This window comes from Carassius auratus, unplaced genomic scaffold, assembly GCF_003368295.1.
Source record: "Carassius auratus strain Wakin unplaced genomic scaffold, ASM336829v1 scaf_tig00006882, whole genome shotgun sequence".
Taxonomy (NCBI): Eukaryota; Metazoa; Chordata; class Actinopteri; order Cypriniformes; family Cyprinidae; genus Carassius; species Carassius auratus.
Genome location: NW_020523792.1, coordinates 174,170 through 200,954, shown reverse-complemented (window position 1 = coordinate 200,954; position 26,785 = coordinate 174,170). Strand labels below are relative to the sequence as shown.

The 26,785-nt window shown below is 39.0% G+C and overlaps 2 protein-coding genes across 5 annotated transcripts in view; one reads left to right on the top strand and one right to left on the bottom strand.

Annotated features, from left to right (window-relative positions):
• Nucleotides 1-26,785, top strand: part of rptor (regulatory associated protein of MTOR, complex 1) — a 238,779-nt gene that overhangs the window by 52,763 nt on the left and 159,231 nt on the right. The gene's annotated exons all lie outside the window — the stretch shown is intronic.
• On the bottom strand, nt 6,411-12,112 carry LOC113071304 (zinc finger BED domain-containing protein 1-like). Its single transcript, XM_026244675.1, has 3 exons — nt 10,633-12,112; nt 9,522-10,123; nt 6,411-9,435 (listed from the first exon to the last, which is right to left on the bottom strand). The coding sequence occupies exons 1-3, from the start codon at nt 11,480-11,482 to the stop codon at nt 8,989-8,991; spliced, it is 1,899 nt and encodes a 632-aa protein (XP_026100460.1). The 5' UTR covers nt 11,483-12,112; the 3' UTR covers nt 6,411-8,988.

The following is a 26,785-nucleotide window of genomic DNA, read 5'->3' as shown; positions in this document are numbered from 1 at the left end:
TCCTTCAGAAACACGTAACAAGTTCTGATTGTGCCAGCGGTTCCTGTGTTGTGATTCGACAGCAGCTGAGTGCACGCTGCCCTCCTGGAAACACGATTGGGCTAGTTTTGAGAAGCAAGTGGGTAGGAGCATGTGCTGTAGATGTACTTATAATCACAGGAGCATTTTTACTGACGAGATGCGCATGAAAATCACATTCAATTTTTTTTTTGCACAGCCCTAACATCTAGTTAACAAAGCTAAACAGCGTTGCCCTTTGTGTAGTAAGTTACAGAAACTGTTAAACGCACCAACTTAAATAATAAAATACACTTACCAGTTGTGGTCCATAAACAACGCCTTCTCCAGACAAAGAGGGAACTGGCCCATATTTCAGGAATAATCTTTGTGCGAATCCAGCCTTAAACTGATTGAGATTTAGCAAGCTGTCCTCAGCAAAATGTGCTGAACATAGTTTTACATGTGGATTCTAAAACGGGAACAGAGTTAAACATAAATTGTAACCATTGATCTCTAAGTACAGCGTCCCTGGGAAGCCCAAACAAAGGTGATTGGACTCTGAGATGCAAATAACAGCGTTTCAACGACAAGGCGACAAACACAAACACAGCTGTTCCTCTTCTCTGTCGGACTGCAACAAGACCACGCCCCCCTTTTTTGTGTATTCCTGTGGGCGGAGGTTAGTCAAAAAACTGTTTTAGTGACGTCATTACTTCAGGAACTATAGAGGGATGTAGTCCAAACGGGTCATTTTTTTGTAGCCGAATTCTGTTAAATAAAATATCTCACTTGGCATTGAACTTTGAGCTTTAGAATTTTACAAATATTATTTATAGTCTAACAACAACTTTACACACCGACTAAAGTTTAAAACATGGGATCACGAAGAACGGGACCTTTTAAGTAGAGCATGTACAGGATATAAATAAGAATGCATGTAGGGTTTTATGTACATTGTGAACAACAGCAATGTAAGAACAGTGGTAATAAATATAGTTGGTTGACTTTACAATAGTAATTTTGAACAATGTATTTGAAGTAATCAGTAGTGCAATAATATTTTTATAGAAATAGTTTACTGTCCTATGTAGAGTAACAATGTTAGATAGTTTACAGTGTGATAGCTTGAACAATGTATAGTCCGTGCAAAAAAAAAAAAAAGAAAAAAAAAGTAGTGCAAGTACATGTATGTAAATACTGTGACCAGTGCAGTAAGAAAGTAGGTGTAGGTTAGATTGGTGGTGTGGAGTTCAGAAGTGTCACAGCCTCAGCGAATAAGCTCTTCATGAGCCTACTAGTGCGAGAGTGTAGTCTCCTTTAACATCTGCCAGATGGAAGGAGGGTGAAAAGTCCATGGTTAGGGTGAGAGGCATCCTTGATGTTCCTTGCCCTGCCCAGGCAGCGCTTATGATAGATAAATGGTCCGTTGAGCAGTTTTCACCACATGAGTGCTTTGCGGCAGTTTGAGAGCACTCAGTGGTACAGCGGTATAATTCCACAAGGATCCTGGGACTCAGGTGAACTTTCTTAAGGCTCCATAAGAAGTAAAGGTGCTGCTGTGCCTTTTTGACCAGGTTGGAGGTGTTATGGGACCAGGTGAGGTCATCAGGGATGTGGATTTCAAGGAACTTGAAACTGGACACACGCTCCACTTCATCTCCGTTGATGTAGATGGGTGTGTGTGTATGACTCCTAGTCCACCTGAAGTCCGCAATGATCTCCTTTGTCTTCTGGGTGTTTAGTTCCAGATTGATGGTGGCACACCACACAGCCAGGTGCTGCACCTCATCCCTGCAGGCTGACTCATCATCATCCTTGATCAGACCTACAACCATGGTGTCATCTGCAAATTTGATTATGGTGTTGGAGCCATAAACAGTAATGCAGTCATGGGTGAATAGGGAGTACAGGAGAGAGGGCTCAGTACGCAGCCCTGTGGCACTCCGGTGTTCAGGGTGATGGAGTAGAGGTTATCTGAGGTCTGTTAGTCAGAAAATCTAGAATCCAGTTGCAGATAGATGTGCTGATTCCAAGCTGGCTGAGCTTGGAGATCAGCTTGGAGGGGATTAACATATTAAATGCAGAACTGAAATCAATGAACATTATTCTCAAGTGTATTTTGACTGTCCAGGTTGGTGAGGACAGAGTGAAGTGCCGTTAAGATGGTGTACTCTGTTGTCCTATTGCGGCGATAGGCAAATTTAAATGGGTCTAATGTAGCAGGGAGACAGGATTTTAAGTGGGATGCAACCAGTTTCTCAAAGCACTTGGCAATGATGGGGGGGTGAGTGCAGCAGGACGGAAGTCATTAGGGATCGAGGCAGTGGAGTGTTTTGGTACTGGTACGATGGTGGAGGTTTTGAAGTTAGTGGGGACAGTTGTTTGGGCTAGGGACAGATGAAATTTGTGTTAAATGTGCTAAACGAAAACCGTTTCATGTGTCAACACGAAATCCATGATTTTTTGCCAACTTTTTTTCTAAAAATTGTCCGAGCCAAATTTGGTGAAAATCGAACCAACGATCTACGATGAGTTCGAAAAAGTGGTTTGTCAACATGAATTAAAATGGTGGACAGGAAGATTAGCCAATATTGGTAAAATTGGTGTCAGAGTTCTCGTCTTGATCCAAGAAATATATTGACATCAGTCAAATTATAATAAAGGTAAGTTAGCATGTTTCTAAATTTCATCATAACTGTTGACCACAAGGTAGTGCTGCCCCCAAACATCTTGAGTACCATGAGGGTATGGAGATGAAGATTTTTGTAATTAGTTTTGTAAAGATACGTCAATGCGTTCATAAGATAGGGGAAGTCGTGGCCTAATGGTTAGAGGGTTGGACTCTCAATCGAAGGGTTGTGAGTTCTAGTCTCCGGCCGGATGGAATTGTGGGTGGAGGGAGTGCATGAACAGCTCTCGCTCCACCTTCAATACCACGACTTAGGTGCCCTTGAGCAAGGCATCGAACCCCCAACTGCTCCCCGGGCGCCGCAGCATAAATGGCTGCCCACTGCTCCGGGTGTGTGCTCACAGTGTGTGTGTGTGTGTGTGTTCACTGCTCTGTGTGTGTGCATTTCGGATGGGTTAAATGCAGAGCACAAATTCTGAGTATGGTTCACCATACTTGGCTGAATGTCACTTCACTTTCACTTTCACTTTCAGATACAGCATTTTAGAACATAATAAAAAATGTCCGACACTCAAAATGGCTGACATTGGAAAACTGGGTATCATTAAATTCAGGCATGATGCATGAAATCTAACGAGACCAGTTTTGTGTTTTTTTGGCAAAAGCATTTGTAAGTTGAACAGAATTAGCAAAAAAAAAGCATTTTCCATATCTCCCGACCACTTGGGGCACAGTGCTGAAACACTGCAGGTAGTCTCAGGTCAAGCTTGTTATAACACACACCAAGTTTGGTCTAAATAGGCCAAACCGTTGCGGAGAGAGAGCCTCATGTCCACTTTTGCATGCCTTGCATAGAATTCGTTCACGTGCTATTCAGAAACAATATGACTAATCAAATTGAATTCCATAACTTGCTGCCTGCGTGGTTTGAAGATTATCTGGTTCAAATTTCGTGACAATCGGTTCGATTGCCTAGGACGAGTTCGAAAAGTAATTTTTATGAACAATAAAAAAAAAAAAAAAAAGTACAATTTTGAATTTTGGTGTCCTTTTGACTCAGCATGAGCCAAGGAATCAGAGGAAAAATAATTTTAATTTTGTGTTTTATGGTTCAAAAGTTATTAGCATAACATTTTTTTTAATGTTTTTAGACAAGTGGTGGTGCTAGAGAGTTTGAGTTAGAGACTCCAAATTTCCTATGGTAACTGTGCCAACTTTCCCACAAGCGGTGCTATGGGCTGCCAAAGACTTGTGGTGGAAGAATAAAATCACGGTAATGGATACAATAGGTGTCTACGCACCTTCGGTTCTTGGCCCCTAAAAAGACAGTACAGATCACAGCATACCCACTTTAGTTGAATTTTATTGAACTGAAAGCCGTTTTAAACAATACACAATTGTGCATTGCACATACATTAAATTTCATGTAAATCATCCATCATAACAAACGTTTTCTGTTTTATTAATTAATTTTTTTTTTCAATTGCAAGTAGACATTATTTTTCATACAGTTTCAAAGTTTCTTTCTCAAGTACACATGACAGAGATGGCAGAAAGCGCATCTTTTTTTCTTTATTTTACAGAAGTGCAACATTTTGTTTTGTTATGATGAGTGCATAAAAATAAACGTAGTCTTTATGGATTCTAAAGATTTATTACTTTTATCTGTATGATCAAAAATTACAGAGTATTTTAAGAGCAAGTTGGAGCACCGGTGCCTCCATCTGTCCTGCTGTGAGCACATTGCTGTTCAGTTTCCACTCACACTTCAATAGTGCACATTTCTGTTGGTTAACATAAGATTGAGCAGCTATGTAAAGTTGATACTACATTTGCATTTACATTTAATCATTTAGCAGACGCTTTTATCCAAAGCGACTTACAAATGAGAACAATAGAAGCAGTCAGGTCAACAAGAGAACAACAACAGTATACAAGTGCCATGACAAGTCTGAGTTAGTCTAGTATAGAACGCATAGCCAGGTATTTTTTATTTATTTATTTATTTTTTATGAAAAGACAAGAAAAGGATACTACATACATCTTTTAGATGAAAAGCTATATTTTAGTTCGATGAATGATAGGCGGGCTTTTGGATGTCCTGCCCAATCTAGACTAATGTATTACCACATAGACCAACCATTAACAATCTGTCCGTCATGCTTACGTCTTTCCCTTAACCAGCCATACCAAAGCAAACATGAGTAGAGCATAAAGAGACAGGGCAATTAGAATTGAGTTCAAAATTAAAATATAGGCCTACAGTTTATGGTTTATTTCTTAAAAGGTAGGCTATAATTTTATATAAAGTCGGGGATCAAATTGTTATTACGATTCCCGCCCACTCCCACTGACATTTTTCCTGTCCCTTCCCAATTCCGTGATTAATAGTGATTTTGTTGACCCACGGGAGTGCCAAAAAATGTGTGTAATGACTGTATAAAATAGCATGCAGTAAAAGCCTTTATGTAAAGGTCTTTCTTTTAATTTTCTGATGTGTAGACTGTAGCCTAAGACTATCCCACATTTTAAAATTAACTCACTGTAAATTTTCTAAAGGTTTTTAAGTATTTAACAGTGTTATATTATAATGTTATTGTTGTTTTACTTAATTGTTTCATCTCTGTTTACAAACCCAAATTTTACAATTATAGTCTGTTTGAAACCCGTCCCTTTTTCGCGAATAACACTCGACTGACTTGGAGTAACACTGTGGCCCTGCGGTGGTGGTACACGTGGTGGTAATAGGCATAAACCACTGTCTGGCCAACTGAGATTTAAATATGGAAAATTTGGTATGGAGATAAAGGTTAATATCATGATTTTGCACTAGTACTACAACGCACTGTTACTGTATAGTAGCAATGTTTGTTGTTTGCTTTTTGGATCTGAAGGAGCATTTGCAAACTTCTAACTCACAGTTTGTCATTTCAAATATGTATGTTTATCTATATATTGATAGTAAATAAGCTATAATCAGCTGGTGGATTCATACTTGTTTTTTGTTGTTTTTCTTTAAGCTGTAGAGAAACATCAGGTGTTTGTTCTTTTGGCCCTGTAATGTATAAAGCTGCCAACTCAACAGGCTGTGTTACTCCTCATTTCCTCCCTTTTCCCTTCTCTGTAGTGGTAGTGCTGAATATCTGCCAAAACAGGCATCTGACAAGGACCTGAGAGAGGGACCTGTGAAAAAGTCAGACATTTCAAGTCAACACAGACAAAAATTGAACAAATTTGGTCCTCTTATCTGTTTCATGGAAATGGCTTGCTATGGTTGGTTTGGCTCTTTTATTTTTTATTTTTTTTTTGCAAGCATGGAAATTGTTTCTGAGAAATTTATGTAGAGAGGTTTTGCCAGTGAAGTTCTGAATAGTAGTACATGATGAAGTGGCATACATGAAGTACAGATGGTTAGAAATTAAAGGAAAATCTGGATAATCAGGTATCTTTATTATATTGTGAATTGAATTAATTGTTTGGTCAACTTGTCCTTTTAGAGGGTAGGATCACTGTGGGGCAGCTGTGTCCTAATGGTTAGAGAATTGGACTTGTGACCCATAGGCCTGAGGTTCGAGTCTTAGTACGGGTGGGAGGAGTGAATGAACAGCGCTCTCTTCCACTCTCAATACCCATGGCTGAAGTGCCCTTGAGCAAGGTACTGAAGCCCCCAATTGCTCCCCAGGCAAAAAAAAAAAAATCTGCCTAATGCTCCGGGTGTGTTCACGGTGTGTCTTCCCTTGGATGGGTTAAATGCAGAGCACCAGTTCCGAGTATGGGTTACCATTCTTGGCAAATGTCACAACTTTCTTTTTTTTTTTTTTTTTTACTTTCACTGCAAATCAGTGCAGTTTTTCTTTACCCAAATGAACATGTATGGGAGATTTTTAATTTCTGAGATTTAAAAATTGAGATTCAATTTTGAGTTTCTGGCTTGATTTGGGTTCACTTGTTCCTTTAGCAGGAAGGATCACTGCCGGTTTTCTCAACCCAAATGAACATCTGAGGGAGATTATTAGACCAACGTGTGTGAGAGAACGCTTCACCACCATCATCCAGTGTGGAACCATCAACACAAAATTATGAAATATCTTTTGGGAACATGGTGTTCAATCCATCCAGTTGACTTGTAGAATCAATGCCAAGGTGCACTGAAGCTGCTCTTGTGGTATGTGGTGGACTAACACTATATCAAGATACTTTTTGTTTGATTTTCTTTTAAAAGGGTCATGAACTTCCTTTTTTTATTATTATTTTGGACTGTTCTCTGAGGTCCACTTATGTTATCAGGATTTTTACATCAAATATCATCAAATTTCCGAAGTAATAGGTTATTTTCTGTCCTGTTTCAACCTCAAATTCTGTCTCCCACTCCCGACCCCTCCCCCACCTCCCTGTCTCAGAATGCGCTATTTGAATAGGTGTGACAGATAGATCCGGAAGTAAACACCCACTGGTATGATCGGCTAACAGTTGTGTATGTTTGACAGTTTGGGATACCAGTCAGACGATGTGCCATTCCTGGCTGTGGAAAAACATGTTTCTAAACGCTGCCAAAGGATCCCGACATCAGAGAACAATAGATTCAGTTTAATTTTAGTGAATGTCCCAGTCACTTCAATGCTTATCACTTCGCTGCTTATCATGCAGTCACTTGTCTGATCAGTAAATAGAGCACAAAATATTAATTTGACATATTTTTATTACCTCAACATGACTTGCAGTACCCATTTGAGTGTCCGTTATCCGTTGTAGCAGTTGTGGTTGTATCAATAACAGACCACAGCATCAGAGTTGTATTGCAAGGAGCCATGTAGAAATGAAATGAAAAATGAATGATGCATGGTTCTGCCCTTAGCATGAAAGTTACAAGATTGGATGATAACAGATTGAAGGCATAGTGATCAATCCAGTAGAGCACTCTGAATCGAACTGAGCTTTGCTGAAACATCAGTATACAAGCTGTCTGTTCTTCATGCAAATAAATCAATGGTTCACAGTCACACTTTGTCCTAACTAGGTGTAACGTGACAAGATTCTTTCAGTATGCAATTTGTGGGCCCTATTGTAAAGATCTAAACAAAACGTGTAAAGTGCATGGCAGCATTTAAACTCTTTAAATAACAAAGAAAAAACATTGCGCCAGTCTTTAGACCAGGTCTGAGTTGGTCTATGGCGCAGTCTATTTTCAGCTCCTTAAATTGCATTGCACCAGCAATGCGCCTGAACACACCTCTTTTTTAGACCAGCGTGCCCATGAGCACAAAAATGAGCGCAAATGCATTTGCTAATTAAACAACGTGACGCTGGACGGGAAAATGCGAACGGCGCTGGACTGAAACAAGCAAACACACTTGCGCTGCGCCTTGCGTCGCATTGCAAGAGGTGTAGTATATTTTCACATTTAAAGCCAAAATGCTGTGTGAGAACTGTTTGTCGAATTATTTTCGCTTGTGTATTATTTTGTAATGTATGCATAACTGAAGCACATACAACTAAGAGAACATACCTGATATTTTAATACTTCTGTGACAGTCCTCCACAAAGGATCCTTTTTATGCACACTTTTTCTTTGTATAATTGGTCCAATGAGTTTTTGATGATAACACTGCAAAAATAGAAACCCAGCAAGTTACTGTGTCTGGCTCTTTCAATTGTAATAACCTTCCAGAATTTCTGGAACACAGCACTTAAATTTTATAGATTTCTTCTATTTTAATTTAGTAGTACATAAAACTATTACTAAATGAAATAAGTCTAATAAAATGAGACTGGTTGTGTCCTCTGAATTAAACAAAGTGCGGAATTTCTGTTATAATTCTGATAGCAGTCTCAAATAGTCAATTGCCAATAGATTGTGTCAAAGCAACTGAACTAGGGCTGCACGATTTGGGAAAATTGTCATATTGCGATTATTGAGGTCAATATTGCGATATGCGATTGCGATTATAATAAATGGTATCGTGAGTCAACTTGATGGGTTTTTAAGGAAAATGCACACACAGATTAGTAATAATGCTGAAATGTGTATTTGTAAAACTAGAAATGGTTTCAAAATAAATAATTTTTAGAAAATGAAATAACATTCTTATTAATGTAAACTTATTTTCTCAAATATATAGCTAAATTAAATAAAACAATAAATAAAAACATACACATTTTCACAAAAATAAGATATTTTAAACATTTTGTCCATACAAACAGGGACATTTACGCAGGAGGTAACATACTGAAAATAAAAAAAAACAACAACTGCATATACAATTGTTGTTCAAAGTCAAACCACTAAATCTTATTTTTTTTTTTTTAAATGACCAACTGGTACTTTTAAATCCTCTTTCTAAACAGTTAAACTGATCACATTAGAGGTTCTTTGCCAAAAAGACAAGCATGTCTACTTTCTCTGGTTTCAGACAGGAGCGATGATTCGACACAACATTACCACTAGTGCTAAAAGCTCTCTCTGATGCAGAGCTTGTTGCTTGTATGCCCAGATATTTCTGTGCTAGTTTGCATAGCCTAGGGAAGTTTACTTTGTGAAACTTCCACCATTTCAGTGGATCTTCTCCATGGTCTACACATGGCATGTAAATGTAAGCATTGAGTTCAGCGGTCACTGCTTCTCTAAACTGTGCCATGGAATCAAATGTGGATGACAATGATGTTCTTGGTGCTGTGCATGTGGTTTCCTTGAAGAAACTGGCCAGAGTTTTCTTCTTGGCTTTAGCAGCAGGTGGACTTTCCACATCCAGGCTATCATTCTCCATCACTGCAGTGCTTTGGGCAACAGACTGCTGCTGGTGAATTTCCTGAAACAAATATTAAAAAAAATGCATGTTTTAGAAATTTGTTAGATTGAATTCTTACCAGTTAGGTAAACTCTGGTTTTACTCACTATCAATTCAGAGATGGCTCGTTCCTTCAAGGTCTGGGTCTCCTCTTCACAGATGTATTGAGTTCTGAACCTTGGGTCTAGGAAAGTGGTGAAGTTTAGCAAGTCCTGTGTGCCTTCATATTTGTTGTTGAGGTAGCGAAGGATTTTTGTTTTCAGTGATTTGGTCAGTTCAGTGTCTGCTTCGACTTCAGCCAGCACTGAGGTGTTCAGAAGATGCAGAGCAGGTTTCACACAAGATATGCTCACATAACTCTCACCAGATAAGGCATCTGTAAAGTCCTGGAGTGGGCTTAGTGCCTTGTTTACAGATTCCAAGACCTCCAGGTCCTGCCATGAAGGGAGTAGGTGTCGCACTTTGCGGTCTGTAGAGAGAACCTTGGACAACGCACTTTGCTGCTCCAGGACTCTTGCTATCATTTTCTGAGTGGAACCCCATCGTGTTGAGCAGTCTGTCACCATGGCATGCTCTGGGAGGTTCAGCTCTTGTTGTGCTTCCTTCAAGGCCACTCTTTTCTTCCAACTATGGGAGAAGTGGCCCACAATCTTCCTGCATATCCCAGTAGCTCTGTTAATGCATTGTGCATTATCTTTCAGAGCATTTTCTGTGAATGATAAGATGAAAAAAAAATGTAATACAAAATACAAAAATCAATGACAACACACACACACACACACACACACAGTGTTTTCATCAAATCATGTCACCACTCTAGGCCTAATAGTAGTAGGCAAATAGCTATGGCAGATTTGTTCTTTACACTCTTACAGAGTTATGTTTAATGCTAATTATTAGCACTTAATGAAATAGGCTACTCCTAGTATCTTTTGTGATACACATAATTTTACACTGTATTTAAAATGATTTCATTAATAAATCGAGGGTACAACTGCCCCTAACCCCATAGTTGGCCGGTCCTGTAATGAGTAGTAAATCTCCATCACGTGTGTGCTTTCAGCAGCGCTTACTACACAGAGCTGCTCTATCTGAAACACATATGTGATGGAGATTTACTACTGATTACAGGACCGGCTTTACTGAAAAGACGTGCATTTGCATGCGATTTGTCGTACTGCCCGTCTAATAACAAAATATGAAATCAATTTAACTTACCAATGGCCAAATGAAGTCTATGCCCAAAACACTGGATTCTAGTCCATTGATTAAGCTCCACTGCTTTGACAATGTTGGTGCCGTTGTCTGTAGTGATGGCGACCTGACGCTCCTCACAGAGGTCCCACGCAGCCAGTGCCTCTCTCAAGCCAAAGGCTATGTTCTCTCCTGTGTGGTCGGCGGGGAAATACGATGTTTGAAGGCAGCGGCTTTTCAATTCAAACTCCTCGTTGACAAAGTGCACAGTCAAGCTAATATACGGTTCACTTGTCCTGCTTGACCACAGGTCCGTAGTGGTTGAAAAGAACGTCACCGAAGCCATTTCCTTTTGAACTTCGTCACGGCGCGAGTTATAAAGTTTAGGTATCGCTACTTGAGAGAAATAGTTTCGAGAGGGCAGCTGGTACCTCTTGTCCAGTGTGCGGATCATTTTCTGAAATCCCACTTTACTTACGGTGTGTATGGGCGTCATGTCTTTTGCCAAGTAGTGGGTTATGGAGTCGGTGATTTCTTTATGTCTATGCGAAGACTTATCATATGGCGTGAGACTTGCAAACACATCTGTAATTGCGCATTGTTTTGTTCGGGGAACAGCTTGTGCCTTGTTTCCTTCACCTGTCTCTTTACTAATCTGGGTTTTCATCGTCATGCATTCATCATATTTTTCTCTGTGCTGTTTCAGGTGCTGATATAAATTTGTCGTATTGCCACGTGATGTAGCGACTTTAATTTTGCAAATCTTGCACAGTACATCTCTCTGCTCAGTGTCAGTAATCTCAAATCCGAAATATCGCCATATAACAGAGGTAGAGTTTTTTTTGGCTACCAGATCAGTCTCCTCGGCATCCATCTTCGTTCTGGTCTCTCAGCGCTGCTCACAAAAGTGAACACGCACGCCACACGTGCACTTGCTTATACTGATAGACTGTCAGATCTTTTTTTTTTTTTCATCTTTTTTTGTTTGTTTTGTTAGCGGCACGAAAAATCGGCAAACTGTTCTCAGAAAATGTGTGTTTAAGTCCACACACTTATTTATTTAATATAATCGCAACATTTCCCGTCATATAATCGCACAGGCTGACATCGCGATTGCGATTACGATACGATTAATCGTGCAGCACTAAACTGAACAGCATAAAATTGGAAAATAGTGTCTCAATAATGCAAAAAAGCAGTTCATCATTGAATTCCATGATGTCGTCATCCAGCTCATTTCAGTTTAAATGATATCTGTGCAATCAAGTCGATGAAATCGCTGGAAATTAAGTGTCCCCAGCTAAGCAAGCCAGAGACAACAGCGACATGGTACCAAAACTCCATTGGTGAAAGAACGAAGAAAAAACCTTTGTAGAAACCAGGCACAGTTGGGGTGCCAGTTCTCCTCAGATTGTGCAGAAGAATCATCTGTGTCCTGTAATCTTGTCTCGGTGGCCGTCTAGGACTGTGGATCTGTCTCTGGGGCTCATCTAGTTGTCCTGGTCTCTGCTGACATTCAGGGCTGTAGAGTTCCCCTCTAGGTGCTGATCCACAATCTGAGCTGGATACGTACTGGATCCGGACAAAAATGCATCATGCATCAATTATGTTGTGGGATAATTAAATATATTCTAAATAAACTAAAAAACATACAATTATATAGATTTATTTTGTCATCACATTCTTTCTTGTAACTTCTCCCTCTCAGTGACACACAGCTGACTGAAAGGCTCATTATGCAGCTCATTATGCAGGTCTTTGTCTTCTCAGGTGTAAATCACAATGATATTCATGATAGTTGATGCCTACTGACTTTTACCAACAAAAAGTGTGTTAGAAAATATATTGTTTTCTGTGAGTAAGTAAACAAGATGATTTTCACATAATTTAGAAAGAAAAAATTCTAGGCTACAAGCTCCAGTTCTCAGAAGTCCTGTGAACCAATGTTCTGTATGCGTTTTATTGCCTTATTCAAGTGATTTAACATTTTTAGTTTTTCATTAACCAAGCATTATTTTTTTTTCTCAAAAACACAACCATGTACATACATGCTGCTCACATATTATTATAACCCAGTTTGTGCTGATTACAGTGGGACTAGACTTTAGCAATTTGGATATGTATAAGAAACTGAAAAAAGCACAAATGTCAGGACATGACAAAACTTCTCCAGGCCCCAAAATACCCTCCGACTCCAGAGGGTTAAAGGGGTCGACTGATAAGGGGTCAGTGAGCTTCTTTGATATGGAAGCAGTTTGACTGAATGTAGCTCTCAAAGGCCCTTTTTTAAAATTAAGTAGAGTGGTGAGGGAGAGGAGCGGGGGCTGTGATTGTCAGTGGAGGCAGCCTCATGCTTAAGTCAGCCTCTGGGCTAGTGTCTGCTATGGGACCTGGAAGCCACTGAGCAGGAAAAGGGGTTAGAAACCCTCTGTGGTTTAAAGGTGTTTTGGTGCCCAGGAGACATTTTGACATGCCCTGACATTTGTTCAGTTGCTTATAAATGTTTAAAGTCTGAAAACACTGTATTCAGCACAAACTGGGCTACAATAATATGTGAGCATTTGGGTTTTTGTGAAAGCAATGCATTGTTTGTGGAAAACAAAAACTTTGATGTCATTGAAATAAGGCAATAAAATACATACATTTTGTTCACAAGACTTTTGAGAACTGGACCTTTTTCAAAATTATATGAAAATAATTTTGTTTACTCGCTTACAGAAAAAAAAAATTACTGATTTAAATTTTCGAAGACACTTCTTGTTTTGAAAGAGCATATGCTAGGAGGCGTGAATGATCATGAATAATAGAGTGATTCACACCTGAGAAGACAAAGGCCCACATAATGAGCTGCATAATGAGCCTTTCTGTCAGGTTTGTGTCTGAGAGGGTAGAGTTACAAGAAAGATAGACAAAATAAATGTATTTATTTTTTGTTTGTAGTTTATTTTTAATATAATTAACTATCACACAAAATTACTTGAGATTCACTTGTGAGTGCAGTTAAACAGTTTATTAGGAACAATCAAAGCTGAATTTCAAAACTGAATGATAACAGAGAAACTGGTGGCTAGGCAAAAGACAATCTTGAGCAGCAACATCACTTTAGGCATTCTACAGCATGGTACAGTGTGTTCAGGCCATCCTTAAAAATATTCTTGTTTGTCGTAACCCGACCGACCCTGTCAATTTAGCGCCGACTCAATTATTATTATTTTTTTTTGCTTTTAGTCCGACCGACTTGCCGATTGTAAATTTGCGTTAAGACCGACCATTTTTTTTGTTACTCTTCAAACAACTAATACAAAAGCAATTGAATACTATTAATTATATTTAAGTATTGTGAATATATAAATTGCCTAGGCCTACATACAAATGAAGGCTATCTTCTTTAATAAAAAAAAAAAAAAAAACCTGTGATGTCACCTATGTTTACATTATTGGTTAACGGATGTCACACTATGGCCTGTGCGTTCGCTTCGTCTCATACTCTCAGTCAGAGTCAACGGTTCGCGTTTGGTAATGATGGCTGCGGCTGCAGTAAACAAAATGTTCCCGGTCTCTTTTCAAAGTCATATGGGCTCGGGCACCATATTGCATCTAAAAAATTCATTAAAACAGTTCGACACCGCTTTATCTTGGCACGAAGTTCTGGAAAAACTGTGCCCAGATATTTTCCCATCCCTTCTCCCGTCTAGTCTAAAACCGTGACCGTGTCGACTGTCACTTTATGTCGAAAATATATTGCAAGAATCAACCAACACAAGTTGGAAAATAGGAAATTGATTTTAACGACCCTCTCTTGGAACGCGTCCAGGTTTTTTTTTTTTTTTTTTTTATACAGGCATCACAGAGCAACTACATCTTGGGCACCCTTTAGTTTTCTATTGAGCCAGGACACACACACACATAACAGCAAATACTACTTCTGCTCAGTGTTTCTCTTTTTACAACAGAAATGTGAATTCTGCCGGTATTCAGACAGAATCGAGCAAAATATTACTGCACGTTTATTCAAAGAATTAGAATACATGACTGTGACAACACAAACAACATATTTAAAATAATGTTTATGAACCAATTATTATTAAGTTGCTTAAAGAACTATAAACAAAACAGCGTCATGTATGCATGCATTGTTAAATAAATAAAAAGGGTGGAAAACCAGTCACACAGAATACATTTTTTCATTTAAAAACATGAGATGCAGTGGGATGGCAAACAAAAACCCAACATCATGGATCTTGCAAGACCGGTCTTCACCAATCACCAACGCTCACAGTCCCCTGATTATTAACCAGCCACACCTGCCCCTCATCACAGAGCCAATAACTGACACCCGTACTCACCCGTACTCACCCCGTCAAGCCTCCAACAGGAACAGTCTCCTCGAACCTGTCTCCTGAACTCCTGCAAACCAGACGTAACGTATACTCACCCTTGTGTTATGCTAACCTGTGTCCTTGTTATAATGTTCCCAGGACCGTGGATCACTGTGTAACATCCTGTTATTTGACGGTCGCTGTAGTCTCCTGTGGTTATCCCGAGCTGGTACTGTCTTTGGCATCTTGGAAGGAAGAGAACATTAGTGAGTGATCTGTGACTATCCACTTCTCCAGCAGCGGCTAGTTTTTTCTTTGTTCCGAAGAAGGATGGAGGATTGAGATCATGCATCGACTACAGAGCCTTAAATAAAATAACGGTAAAGTTCAGCTATCCTCTTCGATTAATCCCATCTTCCCTCGAACAGCTCCGGGATGCCTGTATCTTCACCAAACTAGACTTATGGAGCGCATACAACCTGGTCAGGATTACAGAGGGTGATGAGTGGAAATCACCCCAGCTGGACACTACGAATACTTGGTGATGCCGTACGGTCTAGTAAAAACGTTCCCTCAGTTTTCCAAAGCTTCATGAATAAAGTCCTCCATGAGTACCTGAACCATTTTGCTCTTGTTTATATAGATGACATCCTCATTTACTCACCAAATAAAAATTATCACCAGTATCATGTTGCCAAAGTACGCCAACGTCTCAGAGACTTCTTCCTCTTTGTTAAAGCTGACAAGTGTGTCTTTCATCAACAATCCAATTAATTCCTAGGGTACACGATCAGCAAGGAAAGGGGTGAAGATGGATGATCGAAAGACCCAAGCCATTACATCGTGGCCAACACCCAAGACCATCAAGGAGCTACAAAGGTTCCTGGGTTTCGCTAACTTCTACCGCAGATTTTTTTAACAAATACAGTATGATTACTGCACCCCTTACCTCTCTCTTAAAGGGAAAACCCAAGATTATCCAATGGTAACGTGAAGCTTAAAAAAATTCCAAGCTTTGAAGGATGCGTTTACCACAGCCCCCCTGCTTCAACATCCAGATCCTGAGAAAAAGTTCATAGTTGAGGTGGACGCCTCCACAACTGGCATTAGCGCCATCCTGTCCCAATATTCAGAGAACACATCTGAACCTATGCCCTTTGCCTTTTTCTCTAGGAAGTTGGAAATTATGATATAGGAAACCGAGAACTCCTAGCCGTGAAACTGGCGTTAGAAGAGTGGAGACATTGGCTGGAGGGGGCCAGACAGCCATTTCTTGTGCTGATGGATCATAAGAACCTTCAATACCTGAAGGAAGCCAAGAGACTCGACCCTCGTCAAGCCAGGTGGGCTCTATTCTTCACCAGATTTCATTTCCAGATAGCCTATTGTCAAGGATCAAAGAACACTAGAGCTGATACTCTATCTCGTCTCCACGCCCTTGAGGAAACCCCTGAGGAGCCAGAGCCTATCTTGCCCACCAAGCTGTTTGTTAATCATATTCAATGGGACTTAAATGAAATGCAGCGCAAGTACTGGTGGCCAGGAATGCACAAGGACGTCCAAGAGTTCATCCAGGGATGCATTCTCTGTGCCATGATTAAAGTCCCATGACAGCTACCCACAAGAAAATTAGGTCCCTCAACTATTCCACATCATCCTCGGTCTCACATTGGGGAAGACTTTGTTACCGACCTTCCTGTTTCTGATGACAAGACATGTATCTTAGTAGCTTTGACTGATTTTCTAAGGCTTGCAAACTAATCCAATTACAAGCTCTTCCCACAGCCTTTAAAGCTGCTGAACTCCTTTTCGAACATGTGTTTCGGAACTTTGGAATCCCAGAAGACATCGTGTCAGATCAAGGACCACAATTATTTTCCGGGGTATGGCGAGCATTCTTCTCTTTACTCAATGTCACGGTCAGTCTCATTTCCGGCTATCATCCCCAGGCAAATGGACAAACTGAGCGCAAGATTCAGGACATCAGTCGCTGCTTACGGACCTTTTGCCATCAGAACCTAACCCCATTTCAATGTGTCCTAGGCTATCAGCCTCCGCTGTTTCCCTGGTCAGGTGAGCCCTCAGAAGTCCTTGCTGTTAATACCTGGTTCCAAAACAGTGAGAGAGTTTGGGACCAGGCCCACCATCATCTCCAACAGGCCATGAATCATAACCAGCGCTTTTCTGATACTCATCGAAAGGCCGAACCCGACATACCAACCTGGCCAACTGTGTGGATCTCAACTCGAGACATCAGATTGAAGCAACCTTGCAGAAAACTCAGCCCTAAGTACATTGGACCTTTTCCCGTTGAACGACAAATTAACCCTGTCACTTATCGTCTACGTCTAGCTGCTTAATATCGGATACATCCCACCTTTCACTTTTCCCTGCTAAAGCCCCATCACGCTCCTGTTTCTGTTCCTTCCACAGACCCAGTCCCTGACAATGACCATACCCCCCCCCCCCCCCCCCCGTTGCCACCCATTGACACTAAACTCATCTACACTGTATGAGAAATACTAAACTCCCAACGTCGTGGTGGGCGACTGGAGTATTTGGCTGACTGGCAGGGCTATGGACCAGAGGAAAGATGTTGGGTACCTTGTCAGGATATCCTCTAACCCAACCTGCTCACAGACTTTCATACTCAGCATCACGAAAGACCCGCTTCACGACCCAGAGGCAGACCCCCAAGGCATCAGAGAGTTGGGTCCACGGCGCGGACCCTGGAGGGGAGGGGGAGAGGTTGTGACAGGGATCTGGCAAGCCCGGTCTCCACCAATCACCAATGCTCACAGTCCCCTGAATATTAACCAGCCACACCTGCCCCGCATCACAGAGCCAATCACTGACACCTTAAAAGCATTCACCCGTACCTCAGTTCCCCATCAAGCCTCCAACAGGAACAGTCTCCTCGAACCTGTCTCCTGAACTCCTGCAAACCAGACGTAACGTATACTCACCTTTGTGTTACGCTAACCTGTGTCCTTGTGAGCATTCCATCTCATTAAGTGAGCAGTCTCTGCGTGGGGTCTGCCCAGACAGATGGCATTCTCATTGCTATTCTGCATCGTATAAGTTTCCCTGCATTGGCCACACTCGCCGTGCGACATTTTCAACAACGTCACTAGAGTTTGATCTTTTAGGGCTTACCTGCTAGAATAAGCTCTTTCAGAATTGCAGTATAGCAGCAGGGAAACAGGACTGGAACTGCTGAGGTTTGAAAAGAGCCTGTCAGCAAGCAGGGAGGTCTCTGTACAGCTGCAAAGGCATGTCAACAACGAGCAGGCTTTTCAGGATCAGTGATTAGCGTTGAGTCGACACTGAAGGAGAAAAAATCTGAGAATCCTGTGGTGAATGCCTGCTTGTATACCCAGAGCCCCCCCTTTGTCAGGCTTGGTGGGCTTTGTCGCCATAGGCTCATTGGTGTAATTTTTTTTTATATACTGCATGAACCACAGACAAAGGCTTCAGGAGAAAAAAATACTTTTTCCAATATGCGTTTAACAAGATGCAGTAAGAGTGTAGTATCGAAAGGGGACCCTAAACACAGAGAACCATTTCAGCAGTAAAAAGGTTTTTCAGGATGTTATGGTCCTAAATAGAACTGGTTTTACTTTTAAAGAACCATCTTTTTTAAGAGTGTACCTTAAATTATTTTTGGCTAAACTACATGCTGCCTGTGCAGTTTTATGTGTGTTATCAATTAATGAGGAAGATCTTTAGATATAAATGATAGACTATAGATGTCTGGGGGTGATGTCTTGTACAATTTCGTACTCCTGTTTATTAAAAGCTCCAAACAATTATGCTTGTTTTATTCTACTCAATGAGGCCTTTCAAATGACATATGACACATGACTATCCGAGCTGTATGATATTTTGACATTAAGTACATGAGCCTAAAAAAAAATATTTTACATAGTTTTTCAGCAAATAACTTGGCAATACTATGGATTTAATAAGTGTCTACATTCATTTGCAAAGCTTTTTGTAGATCGAGGCAGTTGAAGTTTCGAGGTTTGAAAAATATGATTAGTAATATTGTTGCAGAGGGGACTATATGTATATACATATTAGGGCCGGGACTTGATTATAAAAACTAATCTAATTAGAGGCTTTGTAATTAATTAATCGCATTTTAATCGCATATAAATATTTGACCTGAGAACAGTGAGAAGTAATTTTTTTTTCACATGGATTTATAGTATTCCATTGAATAATGACTGAATACATAAGCTTAAAAAATATTGTTTATTTTTGATCAACCAAGTCTAGCAGACCAGTGCAATTTTTGCCATTAAGTGTAGCAATAGCATATTTAGAAACAATTTAGAAATAGTACATTTCAGAAATTCAGGTAGCTTATAGGTGCTGGAACCTTCTGTAAACTGTTTTTTTAAGTAAAACACAATACTGTCAAGTACATTGAGAAAATCGGAAACCCTGACTATTAGAAAACATCTCTCTGTTGGCCATAACATACTAAGTCCTACTCTGGAGTGTGGGTTGGGTGTGGGTACTCGGGGTCGGGCTAACGTCCACGCTAGCTCTTATATGTTTTGCGTTAAGGTGATACTTGAGGCTTGATGTGCTACGGTGATATGCAAATTCCTTGTTGCATAGCTTGCACACAACCATGCTCTTATCGATGCTTCCATCCGTTCGTTTTTTATAACAATTTCCCATCCAAGGGGCCAACCAAAGCGGTCTCGTCTGCTTTTTTGTTCATGTTCACTGTGGTTTGTTGTTGTCTGAAGTCATGAACGCTAGTTGGTGCTCCAGTATAATCGGTCCGCCGAAACTCATCCAGTGAGAAATGTTCTGCGGTGCAAAAATAAGATATTAAAAATGCAGAACATTTTTTGTGTAATTAATTAATCTTAATTAACGCGTTAGTTTTTGTGGAAATTGATTAAAGATTAATCTAGATTAAAATGGCTTATTCAAATTCTTCCGAAGGCGTCCAGAATATGTGTTACCCAAATAAAATTGACAAACAGTAAGTCTTTGAGAAGGGATTTATCAAGCTAGGTGGTGCATTAGAAAAGGGGCTCATCTCCTGTTTCCAAAATGCATCACAAAGTCCTTGAAAAAGCTGTAAACTAGTTCCACATTACACAAGGTGTAAGGCTTAGAAGCGGTAAGGCTTAAAAACTCTTGAAAAAGATAAGCTTTCGTGACGATGCACAGGAGTGGCCCGTCAACTGTCCTGAGCATCTTTTTAGGCTGACCTCACCCAGTCGGTTATATAAAATATCAAGATGAAAGTTATCATAGCTTGCTTAGTACAGACCCAGCTCCCAACCCAACTTTTTTTTGCCCGATAAGAGTCTCACGTTAACGCCGATAACAGCCCACTAATATATATATATATATATATTAGAGGTGGGCATAGATTAATTTTTTTTATCTAGATTAATCTCACTGTGATCTTGAAATTAATCTAGATTAATCTAGATTAAAATGGCTCATTCGAATTATGCCGAAGGCATTCAGAATATGTGTGTTACCCAAATAAAGTTGACAAACAGTAAGTCTTTGAGAAGGGGTTTATCAAGCTAGATGGTGCATTAGAAATGTACATCTCCTGTTTCCAAAATGCATCACAAACTGCTTGAAAAGGCTGTAAACTAATTCCACATTGCACAAGGTGCAAATAACCGTACACATGTTTCACACATACTCCCTCTGCATTGCATATGCGTTGCATATTTTTTTACGCACACATGTTAATGGATTCCAGTTGTGTTCAAGGAGCATTGCGTCTGCAGCAGTGCAGCAATCGTTTACGTACCGAGTACGAATTGCAAACGCGTCCTGTGTGAAAGCACAGTGAGTCCGTGCTGCACCACATACGTAACACACACGGACTGCATACGCACTGCAGACGGATTATGTGTAAAAACAGGCGTGAGCAGGGCCGTAGCCTCCGGTCAGCAAGGACCCGGTGAAGGTTGTACCAGTGGGCCCTGTTTGAAATTGTTTAATTTGTATGTTCGTTTATTTTTATTTATTTGTGCTATTTACACAATGTTTAAGTTTTTTTCAAGTTTGTAGGTGTCAAGGTACAGAAACTAAATAATTAAATGTAAAAAAGCACTGGATAGTCTTCAATGTAAAAATTTAATATACAATCAAACCTACATTTATTCAGACACCTTCAACATTTCTCACATTATTACAGTTTTGCTATATATATCAAAAAATATATCTGGTGTCTGAATAATTTTTGGTTTGCCTGTTAAAACTAAGTAATTCAATCAAGAGCAGTGAGTGATTTTCATTTTCATTTTCTTGGATTAACATTACAGCAGCCAGTAGCTAAATTAGGCGCGGTCACTTTAAGAGACGATGAACGCATCCAATATTATACACATACCATTTTTTTCCTTAACTGTTTACTTTCACCTGAGAAATAATTGACAGTTTTTTCTAGCATAATTTCCAAGGTGGATATTTTGACATATTTTGTATGTATTTGTCAGCACAAGAGCAAAAATAAGCAAATTCGATGTTCAAGTGTTTTGATCAAACACTTTATTTTTAGCGTCTCGAGACGCCTTTCTCTGCATGAGCCCTGAACACCAAAACACCGCGAGTACTGAATTGGGATCTTTCACATCTTTTTGTTTGTTCAAACTGCGATTTGCATTTGTTCGTTCAGGTGCACTTTGAGGAGAACTTCGCAGAAGAGAGCTCGGTTCAGTGTCGCTGTCCGTGATAGGCGGCTCTCTCTCTCTCTCTCTCCGCACCGAACACAGCACGCGAGTAACCAGCTAACGTTACTCTGTTCAGCTTTTCCGTGTCTTGTGTTTGGATGCTTTAATGTTTAAATCAACAAGCGGTGAGGCTTAACAACACGTGAAAAAGATTAGCTTTCGTGATGATGCGCAGCAGTGGCCCGTCAACTGTCCTGAGCATCTTTTTAGGCTGGCCTCAGCCAGTCGGTTATATAAAATATCAAGGTGAAAGTCATCACAGCTTGCATAGTATAGACCCAGCTCCCAACCCAACTTTGAGCATAGATTAACGGCGATATTTTTTTTTATCGCCCGATAAGAGTCTCGCGTTAACGCCGATAACGGCCCACCACTAATATATATATATATATATATATATATATATATATATATATATATATATATATATATATCAACATGTATTTCTTATTTCATTTCTTTTTTCTTTTATATGAAGCTCTTTTTTATATCACATCTTCTTCAGTTGAGCATCTATATTGCTGTGGTGTTACACAATCATCTGATAGCGTAGTGTTTTTGTGTGTGATTTTTATAAATCAGTCTTTAATTTCTCTGGCTCTCATCACCTCTCATACACACAATGATTGCTTCGGACTCCATCCAGTTGCATAATAATGGCACTTAGTCAGAGAAACAGTCACATTATTTAACTGCCAAGGATACAGCTCCTGTGTGTATATGTGTGAGGAAGTGTGACAGATTTGGACAGGAGGACAGGAGGTGACGTGTCTCTCAATCCTGACCCTGGTCTTGTTCAAACCTGTCACTTTAACAGCTTCTGATTCATACACATACTTGAACTAATTGTCCTGTCAGTTACATGGATAGACAGCATGGTCACAATCCTGCTTAAGTGATTCTAATGAGTGATTTGATTGCTTCCAAGTGCTCCACTGTGATCTTTGAACATTCCCCCTATGGGACTATTGTCCTATTGCCCTTTTCACAGTGACATCAGCTAACTTCCGCTTTCCCACAAAGCAGTGTATCTGTACTTATGTTATACCTTTACACCGGAGACTTCTCTGGAAAATTTTGGAGAAATATGAAAGGCATTAGTTAATAGTTAAGACAAATAACGTTAATCTACCTACAGTTTTTCTGCATCTGCTTTAGATGGGTGGCTTGCTTGTCGCAACTGCTTGCTTTCAGATTTGTATGACAACGATTGTGTGTCCACACAAAAAACATTTTTTTACTTGTTATTTTGGTTTGTCATTACTTGGCTAATTTGTGAACACACTGTGTAAATTTTCAGTGTGTTTTTGTTTTTAATATGGGAAAATTAAATGGACACAACTCATTTTTTACAACATGGCAAATTTCACATCCATAAAGGCAAGTGGTCTGAAAAGAAACTTATTATCCAGTTCAAGAATACAATGACTTAATATTGAAAGAATACAAAAAGCACAGCCGCGTAGTTCTACTACAGAACTTTGGACTTCTACAATTACTTTAATTCCTCCATTCAATTTCGCTTTAACTACATGTATACCGTGTTTTTAATTTGTGAATTATTATTGATTATTATGATCTATCATATTTTATTTTTGTTACAGGCTATATGCAATGTCGTCTTTAAAAAAACAGCTATGACCTGTGTTTTATATTTCCAAACATGCTGGCATCTGTTTTTAACTAAAAGCTTTTTATATAATCTTAATATATTTAATATTTATTTCTGAATTACATTAAATAAACGGAAAATTATAGATCCCATTTTATTGATATTTAAATAGTACAAGCTTGTTATATTGAAATATTCTTGTACATACAGGCACTGTATTAAGCAGGACATAAATTTCTGAATGAAAAGGCTTTCTGTTAATGTCTAAAATTAACAGATGTAAATGTCACAGCTATCAATGTGAACGCCATCTATATGAATAGTGTGATTTATTGACTATATGGCACATTGATATGATTAATGCCAATGTTAATTTTATTTATATAGCACTATTAAACAGCCATGGGTTGACCAATGTGCTGAACAACAACAATAAAAAACATGGACCCACTTTATATTAAGTGGCCTTAACTACTATGTACTTATATTTTAATTAATGATGTAGTACAATGTACTTATTGTGTACATGTTTTTACATTGTACTTATATTTTTTTAAAAACTACACTTAATTACATCTGTATTTAATTTCTGTAATTACATTTATAATTACACCGTTGACCCATACTTTCACCTTAACCCAAGCTTAAACTTACCCATACCTCCAGCCCTTTCCCTAACTAGGGGTGTGACGTAAATCGTAAATCGTCAGACATGATATTTACCACTTCATTAAATTTTGCTTTGTATAAAACCTTTCTTAAAAACGAATTTAGTTTTGAACAAATTTTATCTTAATTTTAATAAATGTTTCATCAACCAATTGCATGTATTTTAATAAATAAAAAGCAAATATAGCAGACAATGATAACCGTGACATGGAAGCACCAGCGCGCCGCGTTCACTTGCACTGCACTGTGAACTAGAGCGCATCTCATTGTAAATGAAACTCAGAAATATCTTTGCTGCATCCTTTCTAGAACAGACAATGGCTTTTTTTTTTTTTTTTTTTGCGGCTCGCATCAGCAAAACATTGCATCGTCCATAGACCGCAAAACAGTCAGTCAGCTAATCAGCGGATGGCGGGTGGGTGCGGCTTTGAAATTTGCTCAAAATACTTTGGCGTGGATGATGAGTTTTGTGACAGATCTCCTAAACGGAGGTCTGAAATCTCTGCCCCTTTACCGATCAGAGCGCGCGTTGACACGGAGTTAACCCGCTATCTCCAAGATCAACCAATTGACTCTACGGCAGATCCACAAGCATGGTGGCGAGACAATATGAAACACGCTATCGGCTCCTCCAACCAGATTTGAAATATAAACTCATGAGACATTTTACTTTCAACCCAGTACTTTTCTAGATTTGGTTTTCTAGAATTCTATTTTAAGTAAGGTAGGGCACTTTCAGCTGTGAGTCCCATAATGGGGGGTGCTGGCTAACAGGTTAAGTTCCAATTTGAGGTGATTCATTAAACAGGATATACAGAAACATTATTCTCATTTATTAAGCTTAGATTACAATGATATTTTTACTAATAAAATCAGCACGGATACTCATCCATGAGCTATATTTCAGCTTCATATCACTGTATCTCTTAAGTAGGTTATTATCCTGCACCTTTAATTTCTGAATGGTCTGTGATTGTACCTCTAACCACCAGCTCTCCTTGGATAAGTATTATTGTTTGCTATCAAATACAGTAGGTAGACATCCAAAACACCCCTTCCGCGGCGTCTGTAAAGTGCATTTGCAGCTTTTGACTGCTGTGTGGCGCTTTAACCACAAGTTATCAAACAAGCGCATTAAAGCACATTTTCACGAATAGACGTCAGTTTTGCCTCGCTGATGTGTTACATTTGACAGCTTCGGTCATGGAAAATGAAAGAAAAACACTATAGTTAAAATATTTAATATTTAATATTCACACATGCAAGTTTGGTACTTATGAAGTTATGTGCATTTCTTAGAATTAATTCAAGCAGGATAAATGTCAGGCCTGAGCCTGTGCTTATATGTTTTCTAAGCTACATGGTATTAAACCATATTTTAGATTTGACACATTTAAAAGGTGTGCAGTATTATTTATATTATATGAATTATATGTTATATTATTCAAAATAAATTGTGGTTTACTTTCCATCGGAGCATTAAAAGTGGTAGACTATTTTAGGGGGTAGGCTACATGGATTAAAATGCAAAATGTCAATATTTTCATATTATGCCTATGTTTACATTTTTATTTTAAAATTCCTTTAATAAATCAACATGCATTTTTGTTATTCGTTACCTGTCCTTTATTTTGATGGATAATTTCTTGGGAAAAAGACATTTGTCTGTAAACTGATTAAGAAATTGTTGCATGTTTAGTAAAACGTGAAGCACTGTATAATTTTGTTCCCATTATTTAGGCCTAATTAGCCTAAAACAAGAAACGAATAAATTAAATCTGCACGATTTAGCTAACTCTTTGAAACTCTAAAGAATGGATGGATTAATAAAATTATTCATTGACAACTTAAGTGATTTGAAAGGGAGCCTTCTTAACTTGCTTTTAGTGCTGGGCGATCGCATATGGCCAAAAAAAAAAAAAAAAGATTTATGATTTAAATAGATTTTATGTGTCTGTATTAGGGGTGTAACGGTACGCAAAAATAATGGTTTGGTACGTACCTCGGTTTTAAAGTCACGGTTTCATTTTTGGTACAGTAAGGGAAAGAAATGCAAACATTAAACTGCAGGTTATTTTTTACTATACACTTTTTTTAAAATACTTTTTAATAATAATAATATATATATATATATATGTATGTATATATATATATATATATATAATAAAATACTGCTGCATAGTTCTGCAAAGTAAAATACTCTCTCAAACCAATATCATATAATAAAATATAATGAAAAATATAAATAAATAACTATGATTACAGTGCAGCATTACCAATCCCAGCTTGTAGGCCTGCTTCACCAGAATCGTGCCTGACGTGGGGTAGATGCGCTGCTGCTGCTGTAGGTGACATAGAGGGAGACCGCCGACAGACCAGGCTCAATTGTCTTCATGACAACAATATCTATACTTCATATTGAGCATAAATATAAAGCCTACTGATAAAGGACACCGTCAACAATATTGACGGCAAAATAGACTGTTTGACAGGTGCAATATTTGAAAATCGATAATTTATTTTTTTAAATTACATTTATATCTGAATTTGTCAACCTATAGACTTTCAAACATCAAAGTGTCATGAATTAATATGTATTTGTGTACAAATTACATCTAAACATATTTTCCTATTCTATTTTGCCTGGAAATGCTTCCAACACGCTTGCATGTCGCATGAAAAATAGGCGTCGGTTCTAATTCTAGCACGCACGCGTTTTCCGCACGGCTCGAGCCGCGCCTGAGATGCGCATCTCATGCAGGCAGTCTGCAAGCTCTAACCTGTTAACATGGGAGCCGAATTAAAAACGGACACGCCACGTAGCAAAGACAAAGTGACGCTTGCGCCACTGT

Coding starts and splice junctions, on each gene's coding strand:
- LOC113071304 (XM_026244675.1), bottom strand. CDS start 11,482: ATGGATGCCGAGGAGACTGATCTGGTAGCCAAAAAAAACTCTACCTCT. Junction 10,124..10,632: donor TAGACTTCATTTGGCCATTG/GTAAGTTAAATT, acceptor TATCATTCACAG/AAAATGCTCTGAAAGATAAT. Junction 9,436..9,521: donor GAGCCATCTCTGAATTGATA/GTGAGTAAAACC, acceptor TATTTGTTTCAG/GAAATTCACCAGCAGCAGTC.